A 16,952-nucleotide genomic window follows, 5' to 3' on the forward strand; every position below is an offset into this window, starting at 1 on the left:
TCTAGAATGAGCAATTAGAAAGGACGACCCCAGAAGAGTGGTAAGCCACTTCTATTCTTTTAACAGAGCTTTCCAAGAAAATAGAGGATTTCTGACCCTGAAATAGGGTTTGGTGGCAAATGGTGTGACCAAAGAAAGTGATGAATGGGCAAATCAATGTAAAAAGGTGAAGTCTTGGGGCAACTCTAAATGTAGACAGAGTGGTCCAGTGTGCAGGAAATTTCAAAAATCAAATGCAGTGGTCTTATCATTTTCAAGAGGAAAAGAAGCAAATTCCAAGTTAGGAATTGAACTGGGGTATGACTTTCTGGTCCTGCCAGAAATGGTATTCTCATCTAGAGTGAAAGGGCTGGGGGCAAAGCAGGTGGGGAGGTGTTTGTCCTTTGCTCTTTCCACAGAAAAAGACAGCCTCTCTTGGCCCACTCCGGGTCGCTTGCTAGTGCCTGGGCAAAGCCCAAACTTCATCTCCTACCAGGAGCTTAATGTGCATTCATAATTGCTACTTTTCTTGTTCAGAGTTTTTAAGTAAAGATGTTACTATTTCCATAATCATATTCTATAGTGTTTAGACATAGCAGGTGGTCAGTTTGTGTTACCGTCAGGAACTGTCAGATTGAAAACCTTTACAATTTTTAAGAAATGGTATGTTTTCTAGAAAATTGAATGAGATTTAAGAGCCATTGCAAAGAACTGACTTCAAGAGACTCCCATCCCACATTTACCTTAGTATCTTCTTTTCCACGCTCATTTAGTGCTTATTAAAGTTCTTGGAGTTATTTTTTTTACCAGTATTTAATGTATATATAAGTTCTTGAAGTTCATATTTTGTATCCAGTGAATGCGCATTATAGATCTTGAAAGTAAATTAAGTCTACCCTGAAATTATCTGATGCTTTACAAAATGACTGCAAGGGCTCATAAGGAATTAGGCCAGCAGGGCCAATGACACAGATGGAATTGCATTTGAACGTATCCAATTTTGACTTGATATTTGTAAACTGCTGTGATAGCCAATATAATTGTATTACAAGAAAGTAGAAATAAGATAAAATAAAACTAAACTGGAAAAATGCACCCCCCGTCATTGGTGGAGGGTGGAAGGCAAGGACCTAGCCGACTCCTGGCCTCGGGGAGAGGTTCTTAGCCTTGACTGTATATTAGAATCACAGAGTGAGCTTTAAAAAATCCTGCTGTCCAGGCTGAACCACAGACTAATGGAATCAGCGTCTCTGGAGTGGGCTGGGGCATTCGTAGCTTTTCAACTTCCCAGGTATCTCAATGGGCAGCTGAAGTTGAGGGCTACTGTCTTTGGGCAGCATCTGAACAGCCCTTTTGGTCCTTTCCTTAAGGAGCACAGACTTTTTTAGGGGGTGACAAGGCCTCCAGGAAGACCCAAAGCTTATTCATTAGCCCCTTAGCTTGATTCCAGAAAGCAAAATAAAAGTTCCATGTATGCCTTACCTGAACAGCTGAGGCAGTGGGTCAGGGTGAGGGCACTTGCTGAAGTCCGTTCTTCATTCTGCTTCTCACTCTTTCATGTAATAGTCGTACAAAGTGCACGGGGGTTGATGAGAGAGAAGGCAGTCCCGTGGAAACCCAGACTGACAGTATCAGGGTATGTCTCGCAGGGGAGGATGTCATGACCCAGGGTCAGTCTTGGAAGCTCAGTTGGATATTATTTGTGTGTCTCAGCGTCACCTTTGGGGTCTACTGAGGGGGATGTCATTCCAGTGAAATATCATTTGAGTTCAACTGAGTTACTAAATGGAGTTGAGGGATTTGTTATTTTTTTAAGTATTTCCCCCAATTTAGAACTCTTCAGGGCTATGCAGACACAGTACATTTAAACGCATAACCCATGGTTCTGGATCGGCATTAGCTATACAGGCTGTGTTGACTTTTCAGGTGGTTACAAAGAGCCACTAGCTGGTGAATATGTCTAGAATCGGTGGATTTCCAGTTGTTCTGTGGCATTACAGAGCACCTGGAAGTACTCTCTGTGAGACTGATCAGTGGAAAGGCAAGGTGGGTAATACCCCCAACATTTAAGTCCAGAAGGTTCCAGGTATGGCTTTGGTGTTTCTGCCAAAAATTGAAACCAGATCACTGCCAACCAGCCACTTGGTACCAATTTGTTAACTATGTGGGTACCTCTAGGCTCAATTTCCAGTCTGCCACCTACCATCTAAGTGACCTTGGGTAAATGAGCCTCTGAGCCTCAGGTTCCATGTCTGTAAAATGGGGGCTTATGATAGCACCCACCTCACTGATTTTTATGAAGCTCAGACAAGAAAATGCATGACTTGTGCTCCCAGTGTTTGCTTCATGATAAAGCACTCAACAAATGCGTGCTACCGTATTTCCTAGAATTCAAATAGCATAATTTTTCTTTTTCTTTTTTTTTTTTTTTTTGCGGTACGTGGACCTCTCACTGCTGTGGCCTCTCCCGCTGGGAGCACAGGCTCCGGACGCACAGGCTCACGGGCCCAGCTGCTCCGCGGCATGTGGGATCCTCCCGGACTGGGGCACGAACCCGTGTCCCCTGCATCGGCAGGCAGACTCTCAACCACTGCGCCACTAGGGAAGCCCCCTTTCATATTTTTATGTGTATGAAATCAGGCTCCATCTCTTCATCGATACGTGCATTTAATGTGGTAATGGTTTCTTTTGTCTTCCAAAGCTGTTAGTGAATCCATCAGACATGGAATGGATCAAGTCAAGTATCTATTATTAACTGTAAATTTCATCTAAGGTGACAAATTCTGTCTGCCCAGCCATTTCTTTATTAATTTACTTTCATAATATCAATATATCAGTGGTCAACATAGTCAACTGCAAACACATCAGAACCCATGAAAAATTAGAAATATTTCCAGTTTGGCAAACATTTAGTTCTGGTGGAATCCTGCATCATGCTCAAACAGCTAAGTCATTCAGTTGGGCGGATTCATCACATTTTATAATCAATAGGTGCCCTTGATCCTTTCATGTCAGGGGGGCATCAGCAGGATCTATTCTGAGGAAGGGGTGCAACTGGGGAGATGGTCTGAGGCAAATCACCTCTTAGCAAAGGAAGCTTTCAAAGAGGGAGGAGGGAGGGAGCAGCTTTGCAACATCGCTGCTTGTAGCCTAGGAAAGGGGTGTGAAAAGATAAAAAGCTGTCTGTTCCAGGAAGGCAGCTTTACATGCCTCACAGACCACCTTCACCCTAGATTGTGTTATGGTAAAACCTGCAGGGTTTATTTTAGCCTTGCATGGTGGGGTTCGCTGCCTTTGCACCCTGCACTTGTGGTCTCTGCCCTGCCTACAGCTCTCGCCCCATGGGCTGGGCTCTGAGCGTGGCTCCTGGGCTCACTCTGACTCCCAGGGTGCACTCAGCTAAGGCAGGCTTTATTGAGCTGTTCCTCAAACTGCACTGGCCTTCCACAGTTATGTTTTTGGTGTCCACTGGGGCCCAAGGTGAAAAGGAAGATTTGGGTGGGGACTGAGATAGGTTGTTTTCGTTGTGCCGTTTGGTTCCCTCAGAGCCCGAAGGAGAGGATGGGCTTATCGTATACTATGGACCCAACCAAAGACCTGATTTGCCGTGGAAACCAGAAAAACGGTTGTGAAATTACTTCCTCAGTAGCGTGCAATGCTATATTCGACAGAGTGCAGGAAGTGAAGCAAATTTCTTTTTCGCGTGTGATTCATATGCTTTCTTTTTTTTTTTTAATTAAGGGTACTTTAATTTATTTATTTATTTATTTATTTATTTATGGCTGTGTTGGGTCTTCGTTTCTCTGTGAGGGCTTTCTCTAGTTGTGGCAAGCAGGGGCCACTCTTCATCACGGTGCGCGGGCCTCTCACTGTCGTGGCCTCTCCCATTGTGGAGCACAGGCTCCAGACGCGCAGGCTCAGCAGCCATGGCTCACGGGCCCAGCCGCTCCGCGTCATGTGGGATCTTCCCAGACCGGGGCTCGAACCCGTGTCCCCTGCATCGGCAGGCAGACTCCCAACCACTGCGCCACCAGGGAAGCCTCATATGCTTTCTTTGAAGAAATGGCCCTTGATTTTTTTTTTCTGTGTGTTCCAAGGCAACACCCAGTGAAAGATGGAGACCGTGTAGGCCCAGTCATCCTCAGCAGGGTGTGCTATGCACTGAGCTCACTGGCCTGACCAAAGGGCTTTTTCTGGCAGCTTGAACTTGTCTCAGCAGTGGGTTCCACCGGTCAGCTCTTATTCCCCTGCTGTCTGCTTTTCCTATCTGCTTCCTGGGGCTGCTGTTGCAGAGTACCACCAATCTGGTGACTCAAAACAACAGAAATGTATCCTCTCCCAATTCTGGAGGCCAGAAGTCTGAAATCCAGGTGTTATCAACGAGGTGGCTTCCTTCTTGGAGGCTGAGAGGGAAAATCTGGGCCATGCCTTTCTCCCAGCTTCTGGGGGTGGCCGGCAAGCCTTGACGTTACTTGGCTTGTAACTGCATCCTTCCAATCTCTGCCTCTATCTTCCCATGGTCTTCTTTCCGAAGTGTGTCTGTGTCCAAACTTCCCTCTTCTTATAAGGACATCAGTCACTGAATTAGGGCCCATCCTAGTCTGGTATGACCTCATCTCAACTTGATTCCATCTGCAAACACCCTATTTCCAAATACGATCACATTCACGTGTAGAGGCTAAAACGTCAACATGTCATTTTGGGGGGACATGATTCAACCTGCAACACTCTCCTTTTCTGGTCCTCTTTCCTGCCACTTCCACTCAACCCTCGGCCTTCCCTTCAGCCTCTCCCAACCTAATATTTACCTTGCTTTTCAGTAAGTATCTCCTACTTACCTTGTCTAGTTTCTGGGGACCTGATCTGAGCCCCAAGATGCCATCATTGGCAACCAGGGCCAATCTCACTTTGGGCACAGAAGACACAGGACCTCGGGCCCATGATGCTTCAAGCAAAGATTTTAATTTCTTTTAAAAATCAGCAAAAGAATGAATATATTCCAGCCTGGATTATATTTGTCTTTATACCAACGTGGTCATAAAATATAATTTTTACTATTTTTTTTTATGGAGGAAGGGGCCCATGAGGGCCAAAGTATCTCAGGCCCATGAAAGTCATAACTTGGTCCCATTGACAGCCACGTTCTCTTTTCTGATTTAACATATGCCAAGGACAAGCCAGAACTGTGTCAAAGTTCAGAATTTGTATTTTAGCAAGAGAAGATGGTACATACAGGATTTATTACAAAACACTTCCGATGGGCCAACGGCAGCCCTGATGATTACGCACAATGACGATTTCTGCCGTGAAACGAGAGGGCTCCTGCTAAGTGGATAAATAAAGATCATACTAGCCTTAGGTCAGTTTGGATCAGGTTTTGCTGCCAAATAAGTTACGATAAAGCCCGAAAATCTTCTGGTGCTCGGATTTCAGGATTGCAGAGGGAGGATTGAGCATCTGTACAAGACAGGATCTGCATTAAGAAAATAAACCATCAACCCCTGTCCTGGGTGCCAGAAGACCTGATTCTGTCGATTGCCGTGTCTGGGATTTTTCTTTTGTTTTTGCTTGTGTCCATCTTTCTTTGATGCTGGGTGAATTCCAGGTGACTGGCGCTGACGGTTATTTCCTACTCAAGAGTGGGACACCAAACAGCTGATGAAAAGCTTCAGCTGCAAGGACTGGCCTTCCCAACGATAGGTGCCAGCCTGGGATGGGAGCCAGCTTCTGGTTAGGGTGTGCCAGTGTGATTGGACATCTTTGTTGCGGTGCAGGGCCAGGGCTAGGGTGAGGAGAGTGAGGCTCTGGCTTTGGTGGAGAATTTCAGGGAGATAGGGTCCCCAAAAGCTCAGCAATCAACATACATAATATTTTAATGTTGTATTTTAAAAACATCAAATAGGCAAACTCTGGTCCTCAGGCTGGTTGCCTATTCCGGTAAATCAAGTTTTCTTGGAACCAGAGCCGGGATGGGGTGAGGCAGGTGAAACACTGCTTTGCAAGTGCAGGGTCCGATTCTGTCGTTATTTAATACTGATATATAGTCCATCAGGGACTTTACTGTTTTAAAACTAGATTCATCTTGATGACTACATTTTTGGGGGTCCCCTGAAATTTTACACTCGTGGCCCTGCTGCTGTGCCTGTCCATTTTCCCAATGCTCCAATCTCCTGCCTGGGGTGCTGGAGTGGGGCGTTTATCAGCCAGGTGGGTGTCAGAGGCCCCAGAGCCAGAGGAGGGAAGAGGATGGGATTCTGCGCTCCAGATGCAAACTGTGCTTTAATCCTCCTGTTTGCTTTTTGACAGTTTGCCCCTGCCTTCACTTGTGCCTGAATTCCTGAACCGAAGGCTCTGGATTCAACCTTTCGAGGTAGTAAGTCTCAGGGAGGGAATCAGGAGGGGTCTGACTTCTCATGCAGACTTTCAACCCATCCCCTGTGCAGCCCTGCCTGGCATACCACTGCCCTGACTGTTGCCCGCCAGCCCCGGAGTCTTTCCGGGCTTGTATGCTGTGAATTGACCTCGCTCTGGTTGGCTTTAGCCTTCTCTGCTCTGCTGTGCCACCTACCACTCATCCACCTGCTTTCCATCTTCCTCAACTTCATACCCGTTCCTTGTCTGCTGTGGTCTCCTCTCAAGCCCTTTCTCACCTTGTAGGCTCCCAGCCCTTTGCTCTCACTTTAATGGGTGCCTTCAGCTGTCAGCCTCAAACAACAGAAATCTCTTTTCTTTCTTCCTCCCTTCCTCCCTTTCTCTCTCTCTCTCTTTCTTTCTCTCTCTCTCTCTCTCTCTCTGTTTTATTTGCATAGTTCTACTTTCTGTCTTATTTGCATAATTGCCCCTTTTCCCTCTATTTACAGAGTTGCCATTTCTCTTTTTTTTCTTCCGCATAGTTGCCATTTCTCTGTTTTATTTGCAGAGTTGCCATTTTTCTTCTGCCAGGCTGGATGGTTTTTATTCATTGGTTACACCTTAATGGGGATAAATTCTCTCCAGTATCCTTCTTAGTTCTCTGGGACCTGGTTCCCTTTGATGTCCTTTTGGAGCCAAGACTTTTGGAAGCCAGAGGCATGGGTGCGGCCAAGAGGAGGAACTTGGCTGGAAAGGTGTGACTCTTGCTGCCAGGGCTTTGGGCTCTGCCCTCTCACCTCAGAGCCCGCTGAATGTTGAGCTAGGGTTCACTGTGGATGATGAGCCTCTGCAGTCCGTTTTGCACCTGTGAGGCCCTGAGGTGGATGGAGAGGCTTGAACAGTCAGGGTTTTCTCTTCAACATCTTTGCTAACTGCCTGCTCCCCGCCTCCCACTCTTCCCATCCATGTACTTCTCTTCAAACTGAAGTTATTTGGAACTTGTCAGCTGCTGTTCTTACCTCAGGACACATTTTCGGGAGGGTGGAGTCAGGAACCTCAAGCTCTTCACTCAGAAATCCTTTCTGCAATGTTCTGCTCATTTCCATGTTCCAAGCTTTATTTTAAGCTGCCTCAGATTCTCTGGGAGGCCATATTCATCCTGAAGTGTCAAAAAGCTCTTCTTCTGGTCTCCAGCGCCTCCTAGAAGCTTTTCTCCTCAATTGCTCAGTGTTGTGTGAGAGTCGCGTTTGGAATTAGATGTTGAGGCCTTAACATGAGGCTAGGAAGGCTGCACAGCACCGCCCTGTCCTCTGGACCCCCCCAAGTAACCACATAAAAATGTCTTGCCTACCAACAGCACTCTGTTTACCACGCTAAGGGAAGAGCCTGCAACCACCTGGCCATCTGTTCCCCAGGGGACTTTTTAAAAATTAATTTAAAAAAATTTTTATTAAGCTATAATTAAAAAGTATAATAGGAAGCTGACAAGCACTACCTCAGCCAGGTGATCAAGGTCCACATCAACAGTGAAAGTCGTGTATGTGCCCTAAGTGAGCTGTGACTCGAGTGGCACTTGACCTCTCAGGTTGTCCTCCCCCAAACCCATTACCCCAGTCTAATCATGACAAAGACGTCAGACACATCCCAACTGAGGGACAGTCTACATGACCATCCCCTTTCCCATCCTTATTTTGCTCCCTAGTACTTTCCACCATCTAACGTCTTGTAATGTAACCTCCAAAGGGGCAGGTATTTTCATCTGTTTTGTTCATTGCTATATTCCCAGCTTGAAAACAGTCCCCAATATAAAGTACATGCTTAATAAATATTTTTGAATGAATGAATAAGTGAATATAGAGCTACCTTTTCCTTTTTAATTGCTGCATAGTATTCCATTGTATGAATATAACATCCTGGTTTATTTAACCAGACCACTACTCATAGGCGTTTAGATTATTTCCAGTCTTTTGCTATTACTAACAGCCCTGCATGGAACATCCTTGTATATAGGCATTTGTATATGTGAGGGTCTCTCTTACAATCTGCTTCTAGAATTGAAATTGCTGAGTCTAAGTATATCTCTCCAATTTTGATAGATACTACAGATTTCTCTCCATCTTAGAGGTGGCCCTAATTTAGACCCCTACAAGTAAGATATGGGAACACCTGTTCTCCACAGCCTCACCTACACAGTAGAATCAGTGAAAAATGGTATCTCAGTGTAATTTTTTGAGTGAAGTTGAGTATATTTTCCTTTGTTTAAGAGCCATTTGTGTTTCCTTTCTGTAAACTGTTCGTTAATATGTTTTTGTTCATTTTTTATTGGATAATTTGTCTTTTCGATTATGCTTAAAAAGTCTTTACATATCAAATATATCACCCCCTTATCTGTGATATGAACTGCAAATACTTTCTCCTACTTTATTTCACTTTTGGCATTGTTTACTGTGCTTTTTGTGAGGCAGAATTTTCATCTGTGTGTGGTTTAACTGGTCAGTCTTTGCTTTTTTAAATTTTTTTGACCTCTGCTCTATTATTTTTTCATGATTCTGGAGTAACTAGGCAATGCAATTAGACAATAAAAATAAATTAGATTGCATAAAGGGTGATAAGAAGATCATCATTATTTGTAGACGGTTTAATTGCTTAGCCAAGAAAATCACATGGAGAGGCAACTATTCCAAATAATCAGAGAATTTAGTATAGCGATTTGGTATAAAATTAATATATCGAAATCTACAGTCTTAGTGTACACCCGTGAGAACCTGTTAGAAGGTAAGATAGGAGTGATCCATTCACAAAAGAAGAATGATGAACAGGACTTGCCCTATCAGATGCTAGCATACCTAAAAACTGTAATTATTAAGACATGTGGTACCAGCATGTGAATGATGAAGAGACTGACAAAATTGAATAAGAGTCTAGAAATAGATCGAAATACATAGGAAAGTTAGCATATGATAAAGGGAGCAATCAGATTGGTGAGCAAAAGATTATTCAATAAATGATGGTGGGGCAACCAGGTCTCCATTTAGAAAAAAATAATGTGGGTCCCCACCTCACATTTTATGCCAAAACAATTTCAGTGGGATAAGATATTTCAATAGAAGAAAATGAAATCATAAAAGTACTAGAAAAACAGGTGCTAAAATTGTTGTAGAACTGAAATGTGGAAGATCCTTTATGGCTTACACTGCCCTGGATGATCTCATTCACACTCATGGCTGTACTTGTCATGACTCACAAATTCATCCCTGTACCAGAACTCTCCTCTGAGTCTAAGATGCACATATGTAACTGCCTACTGGATGTCTCCACTGGAAGATCACAAACTCAGCTCAAGTTCAACATGTCAAATTTAATTAATACTGTTCACTCCCCACTTCCCCAGCCCCAAATGATCTTTTTCCCTCAGTGAATGGCACTCTCTCTCATTCATCCAGTTGCACAGACCAGAAACCTGGAAGTCACCATGAATTCTTCCCTCTCCCTCATAATCCAACCTCCCCATTATAATCTATTGCCATGTCTCTCAGTGTTACCTCCTAAGTATCTCTTGAATCCATTTCTCTTTATCTCCATTGCCACCAACTTGGTTCACGCTACCATCACCTTGCTCCTGAAGGTCTGTGCCCTCTTGCCAGTGATGACTGTAGAATAATGAGCATGGTACCACCTTCAGAGGCTTGCATTGCTCCTCAGATCAAGATCAAAATCCACTCTCATCTTTTCTTAACATCCCTGACTTTCTTTCAGTCCCTTAAATTCATGTGCTCATTCAGACGAGGACTGGAAAAATGTCCATTGACTGTAGTGACATGGAGATACTGAGGACCTCTGCAACATCTCTATTCGTCATCTCTCACATGCCATTCCAATCCTCTTAGCCCCGCTTCTTATTCTGAGTCCTACTGTTGCAAGCAGTTCTCTACAGGTTTCAGTCGACTTTGAGGACTTGAAACCTGGTGTGCTTTGTCTCAGGCCCACACCATGCCCCTCTTGATTCCTGTCCAGGGCTCCTCTGAAGGCACAGCACGGGAAAATCAAAGGAATACACGCAGGGCCTTTGCATATGCTGGGATATTCTTTTGACTTCTTTCTGTTTTATACATGCCAAATCAACCTTAAAATCACAGTTCAAGTTCCACTTCCTCAGGGAAACCTTTCCCAGCCACCATGAAGAGGTCAAATCCTCTTCTTTTTAGGCTCTTCTAGTGTCACTTACTTCTTGGTGTCACTGTTGAAATCTCGTTGTGTTTCACTCACGTCTGTCTAACCCACTAGACTGTAGAGCTAACTAATAAGCTGTGCGTGTCATCAAATAGATCCCCCCCCAAGGCCACCCACTAGCTAGGAGAGGACAAGGAAGAGTCAGGAAGTAACTTCCAAAATGTTCACACTTGGAAATCACATAGGCTTAGATCTGCTTAGGTGCTGAGCAAACATAATATTGCCTGGGTTACTTGCCAAAGTTCCTTGCATCCCCGAGCTTCGTTACGTCCTTGGCACACCTGTGTCTCCCAGTGGAGATGTTGAACTTTGAGATGTGGAGTGGCCTCTGCAAAAGCTGCATATTTTCAAGCTGTGAATCATCTTTTAACACACATTTTCTAGATGTATTAGTTTTCTTTTTTTTTTAAGTGTTTTTTAAATTTTTTTTATTTTTTTATTTATTTTTTACTTATTTTTTTCGCGGTACGTGGGCCTCTCACCGTTGTGGCCTCTCCCGTCGTGGAGCACAGGCTCCGGACGCGCAGGCTCAGCGGCCATGGCTCACGGGCCCAGCCTCTCCGTGGCACGTGGGATCCTCCCGGACCGGGGCACGAACCCGTGTCCCCTGCATCGGCAGGCGGACTCTCAACCACTGCGCCACCAGGGAAGCCCTAAGTGTTTTTTTTTAATTAATTTATTTTTGGCTGCGTTGGGCCTTCGTTGCTGCACGCAGGCTTTCTCTAGTTGCAGCGAGCGGGGGCTACTTTTTGTTGTGGTGCGCGGGCTTCTCATTGCGGTGGCTTCTCTTGTTGCAGAGCACGGGTGCTCTGGTGCTCTAGGACACAGGCTCAGTAGTTGCGGCACACAGGCTCAGTTGCTCCACGGCATGTGGGATCTTCCCGGACCAGGGATTGAAGCCATGTCCCCTGCATCGGCAGGCGGATTCTTAACCACTGCACCACCAGGGAAGTCCACCTAGATGTATTAGTCTTCTATTGCTGCATAACAAATAACCCCCAAATTTAAACACTTCAAACAGTACACATTTATTAGCTTAAATTTCTGTGGGTTAGAGTTTGGGTGGACTTGCCTGGGTTCTCTGCTTTAGGTCTCATAAGGCTAAAAATCAAGGTGTTGGCCAGCTGGACTCTTATCTCAAGGCTCTGGCTGATGATCCATTTCCAAATTCATTTGGGCTGTCAGTCAGCTTTAGTTCTTTGTGGTTGTAAGTTCAGGGCCCCCATTTCCTTGCTAACTGTCAACAGGGAGCCACTGTCAGCTTCTACGTGCTGCCTGCATTCCTTGTCAGGGCCCCACCCCCTACATCTTTAGCTCTGCAGTGATGTGTCCAGTTCTTCTGCTTCCCACCTCTCTGACTCTTCCTTCTGCTACTAGCCAGAGAAAACTCTCTGCTTTTAAAGGCAGGTGCTGTAGTTGGAAATAACTACAAGAGACTGAAAATGCCTGGAAGTTCTGTTCCACTTTAATTTTCATCTCATAAGGAGCTGGCTTTTCCTTAGCTGTTACACATGGCAATAATTATTGATCCTCAGAATACTCAACATCCATGTAAAAATCTTTTCTAATATAGTAAGGGTATGGCAGTGACTGTTAGTTCACTAACCCTAAATTCCAGGAGAATTTAAAAAGAAAGCACGTACTTGGTTTAGCGCACAATAAGGACGTGAGTTGGGCTTTAGTGAAAAATAGTTTAGTAAAGATTGGTCTCCACACCTGGTGAAATAAGATTTTGAGAGTTTTTTTGACTATAACCCTTGATCATACCAATCACATTAATCTGATCATTGCTTCGTATAATTACCAAAATAATATATTCAGCCCCCAAAAGAGTTGCAGAAAGTGAGGCACTCTACTAAATGTTACAAAGGATGCATAAAAATATAAAACGTCATGTCTTCCCCACAGAAGTTTACAAAAGCAAAAGAATGGCTATTCATGCCAATGTTTGTATGATAAAGGACATATAAATAGTAGCCTCCTTAGAAAACATTTTTTGAGTGCTGTCTACATTTGAGGAACTGTTCTGGCATAAAGATTTCAAAATGAGATTGTGTAGCATGACGGTTAGTGATTAAAAATGCCATGTTGGAATCAGATGGCCTCATCTCCCCTCTACAGTGTGTTATCCTTCTGAAAGTTAGTTAAGTCTCTGAGTTTGTTTCTTCACTTACAAAATATGGATAATAATAGAACCTATCTCGTTTGTTGCTGGGAACATAAACATGGGTGAGAAAATGTTTTTGTTTGGCGTAAAACGTGACACTTTGTTTGCTATTATTATCGACAGAAAATGTCCACTTTCATGCTAGGACATAAGAGAATTTGATACATACCATCATAGAGGTATAGAAAAATTGTGGGAAATACCAATAAAATATATGCTGTGTAGGTAAAAGGTAAGAGTCATCTCCGGATCTGGACTCTCCTTGAGACTGGCCAAAGTTTCCTCGAGTTATGCTAATAGGTCGAAGCGACAGATATATAGCTTGCTGTGCTATAGATCTGGCGTGAACCATAGCCAGGGTCCAGCATCAGGCCCGTTATGGTGGTGAGGCATCTTGATGAGTGCTTCTGCAAAAGCTTTTCAGGTTTTCTTGTCATCACATTTCAGATAGCTTCATCTTTCGCTTCTTTGAGCACCACGAAGCTGAACACGGTCAAAAACTAAAATCGTTTGGAACCTAATTTAATGCAGTGTATTTAACAGTTAAGAGAACTCCCACTTCAAAACTCAGGCCAAGTATGGTTGAAGCACTGTGAATTTCATCATGAAATGCCCGGCAAATATTGCCACTCTCATATTGTGACTCCACTTTGATTTTCTTTAGGAAAACATGACTCTTCACTTTTTGCTTCTGACCTGCCTTTTCCTGCTAATCTCTGATTCCTGTGAGTTCTTCGCTGAAGCAAATTATTCTAGAAGCTATCCTTGCGATGAGACAAAACAAAATGGCTCTGTTATTGCAGAATGTAACAATCGTCAATTACACGAGGTACCCCGAACAGTGGACAAAAGTGTGACAGAACTAGACCTGTCTGGTAATTTCATCAGACGCATAACAAATGAATCATTTCAAGGGCTGCGAAATCTGACTAAGATCAATCTAAACCATAACGTCAAGCTATGGCCCCAGAATGAAAATCCCGCTGTGAAGAACAGTATGACTATTACAGACGGAGCATTTCTCAACCTAAAAAACCTAAGGGAGTTACTGCTTGAAGACAACCAGTTACAAGAAATACCGGCTGGTTTGCCAAAATCTTTGAAAGAACTTAGTCTAATTCAGAATAGAATAACTGTGTTAACGAAAAAGAACACTTCTGGACTTAGGAATCTGGAAAGTCTCTATTTGGGCTGGAACTGTTATTTTGCTTGTAATGAAACCTTTGCCATAGAAGATGGAACATTTGAAAACCTTACCAAGTTGAAGGTGCTGTCATTATCTTTTAATCCCCTTTTCCACGTGCCACCCCAACTGCCAAGCTCCCTAACAGAGCTCTATCTTAGCAACACCAAGATCAGAAACATCAGTCAAGAAGACTTCAAGGGACTGAGAAATTTAAAAGTACTAGATTTAAGTGGGAACTGCCCGAGATGTTTTAACGCGCCATTTCCCTGCATACCTTGCAAAGGAGGTGCTTCAATTCAGATACATCCTCTTGCTTTTCAAACCCTGACCCAACTTCACTACCTAAACCTCTCTAGCACTTCGCTCCGGAAGGTTCCTGCAACCTGGTTTGACAACATGCATCATCTGAAGGTGCTGCATCTCGAATTCAACTATTTAATGGACGAAATAGCCTCTGGGGAATTTTTGGCAAAACTGCCCTCCTTAAAAATACTTGACTTATCTTACAACTACGAGCTGAAAAAATATCCACAATACATTAATATTTCTCAAAAATTTTCTAAGCTTACATCTCTCCAGATATTGCATTTAAGAGGTTATGTGTTCCAGGAACTTAGAAACGAAGATTTCCAGCCCCTGAGGAACCTCTCAAATTTAATGGCTATCAACTTGGGCGTTAATTTTATTAAGCAAATTGATTTTACCGTTTTCCAATCGTTCTCCAACCTGAAAATCATTTACTTGTCCGAAAACAGAATATCACCCTTGGTCAGTGATACCGAGCAACAGGATGCAAATGGCCCCTCTTTCCAAAGGCATATCCTTAAGCCACGCTCAGCAGATACTAAGTTTGACCCACATTCGAATTTTTATCATGACACCAATCCTTTGATAAAGCCACAGTGTTCCAATTACGGCAAAGCCTTAGATTTAAGCTTGAACAGTATTTTCTTTATTGGGATAAAGCAATTTGAAGGCTTTAGGAACATTTCCTGTTTAAATCTGTCTTCAAATGGCAACGGTCAAGCGTTAAATGGAACTGAATTTTCACTTTTGCGTGGTATCAAGTATTTGGATTTGACAAACAATAGACTAGACTTTGATGATGATGCTGCTTTCAGCGAATTGCCATCGTTAGAAGTTCTAGATCTGAGCCACAATGCGCACTACTTCCGAATAGCAGGGGTAACACACCGTCTAGGATTTATTCAAAACTTAACTCAGCTGAAAGTTTTAAACTTGAGCTACAATAGTATTTTTACTTTAACAGAACCGTACCTGAAAAGCATGTCCCTGGAAGAATTAGTTTTCAGTGGAAACCGCCTTGACCTTTTGTGGAATGCTCAAGATGTCAGGTACTGGCAAATTTTTAAATATCTCAGCAATCTGACACGGCTTCATTTAGCCTCTAATAACCTTCAGCATATCCCCAATGAAGCCTTCCTTAACTTGCCCCGGAGTCTCACCGAACTATATATAAATGATAATAGGTTAAATTTCTTTAACTGGTCATTACTACAGCAGTTTCCTCATCTCTGCTTGCTTGACTTAAGTGGGAACGAGCTGTCCTTTGTAACTGATAGCCTATCGAAATTCACATCTTCTCTTGAGACACTGCTACTGGGTCAAAACAGGATTTCCCACCTGCCGTCCGGCTTTCTTTCCGAAGCCAGCAGTCTGACACACCTCGATTTAAGTGCCAACCAGCTCAAGATGATCAACAAATCCACGTTTGAAACTAAGACTGCCACCAAGTTAGCCATTTTGGAACTAGGTGGAAACCCTTTTGACTGTACCTGTGACATTGGAGATTTTCGAGAATGGATGGATGGAAATCTGAACGTCACAATTCCCAGATTGACAGATGTCATTTGCGCCAGTCCTGGGGATCAACAAGGCAAGAGTATTGTGAGTCTAGAGCTCACAACTTGTGTTTCAGACACCATTGCGGCAATATTCTGTTTCTTTACCTTTTTTGTCACCATCTCAGTTATGCTGGCTGCCCTGGCTCATCACTGGTTTTACTGGGATGCTTGGTTTCTCTATCATGTGTGCTTAGCTAAGGTAAAAGGCTACAGGTCTCTTTCCACATCCCAGACTTTCTACGATGCTTACGTTTCTTATGACACCAAAGACGCCTCTGTCACGGACTGGGTGATCAATGAGCTGCGCTTCCACCTGGAAGAGAGTGAGGACAAAAATGTGCTCCTCTGTTTAGAGGAAAGGGATTGGGACCCGGGACTCGCCATCATCGACAACCTCATGCAGAGCATCAACCAAAGCAAGAAAACAATATTTGTTCTAACCAAAAAGTATGCCAAAAACTGGAACTTTAAAACGGCATTCTACTTGGCCTTGCAGAGACTAATAGATGAGAATATGGATGTGATTGTCTTTATTCTGCTGGAGCCAGTGCTGCAGCACTCGCAGTATTTGAGGCTGCGACAGAGGATCTGCAAGAGCTCCATCCTCCAGTGGCCTGACAACCCCAAGGCAGAAGGCTTGTTTTGGCAGAGTCTGAAAAATGTCGTCTTAACTGCAAATGATTCACGGTATAACCATTTGTATGTCAATTCCATTAAGCAGTGCTAACTGATGTTAAGTCCGGGTTCACCAACATACTAAGAATCCACAGCAATGACCCTTCTGTCTTAGCTATCACCTGGTGTGTAACAAATTACCCCCAAACTTAATGGCTTAAAATGGTACAATTTGTTATCTCATAGTCTCTGTGGATCAGGAGTCCAGGCATGGCTTATCACTGGGTCCTCTGCTCAGGGCCTCTCAAAGGCTGTAATCTCCATGTCAGCCAGGGCCACAGGCATCTGCTAGGGTTAGCATCCACTTCTGAGCTCACACTCATGGGTGGTTTTCAGGGTTGAGTTCTTCCTGGGCTGTTGGCCCAAGGCTGCCCTCAGTTCCCGGCCATGTGGACCCCTTGCTGTGGCAGCTTGCTTCATCAAAGCCAACAAGAGAGAGAGATTGCTGACACAGTGGAAGTCGCCATCTTTGTAGTCTAATCAGGGAAGTGATAACCCA

At 43.8% G+C, this 16,952-nt stretch overlaps 1 protein-coding gene across 1 annotated transcript; it reads left to right on the forward strand.

Annotated features, from left to right (window-relative positions):
- Positions 1–13,397: 13,397 nt before the first annotated feature.
- Positions 13,398–16,505, forward strand: TLR8 (toll like receptor 8; the record flags this gene model as incomplete). The annotated part of the gene is made up of 1 exon (XM_079727187.1): positions 13,398–16,505. One exon carries the CDS (start codon positions 13,398–13,400, stop codon positions 16,503–16,505), a length of 3,108 nt encoding a protein of 1,035 aa, XP_079583313.1.
- Between the last annotated feature and the right edge of the window lie 447 nt (positions 16,506–16,952).

Source organism: Hyperoodon ampullatus (genome assembly GCF_949752795.1).
Source record: "Hyperoodon ampullatus genome assembly, chromosome: X".
Taxonomy (NCBI): domain Eukaryota; kingdom Metazoa; phylum Chordata; class Mammalia; order Artiodactyla; family Ziphiidae; genus Hyperoodon; species Hyperoodon ampullatus.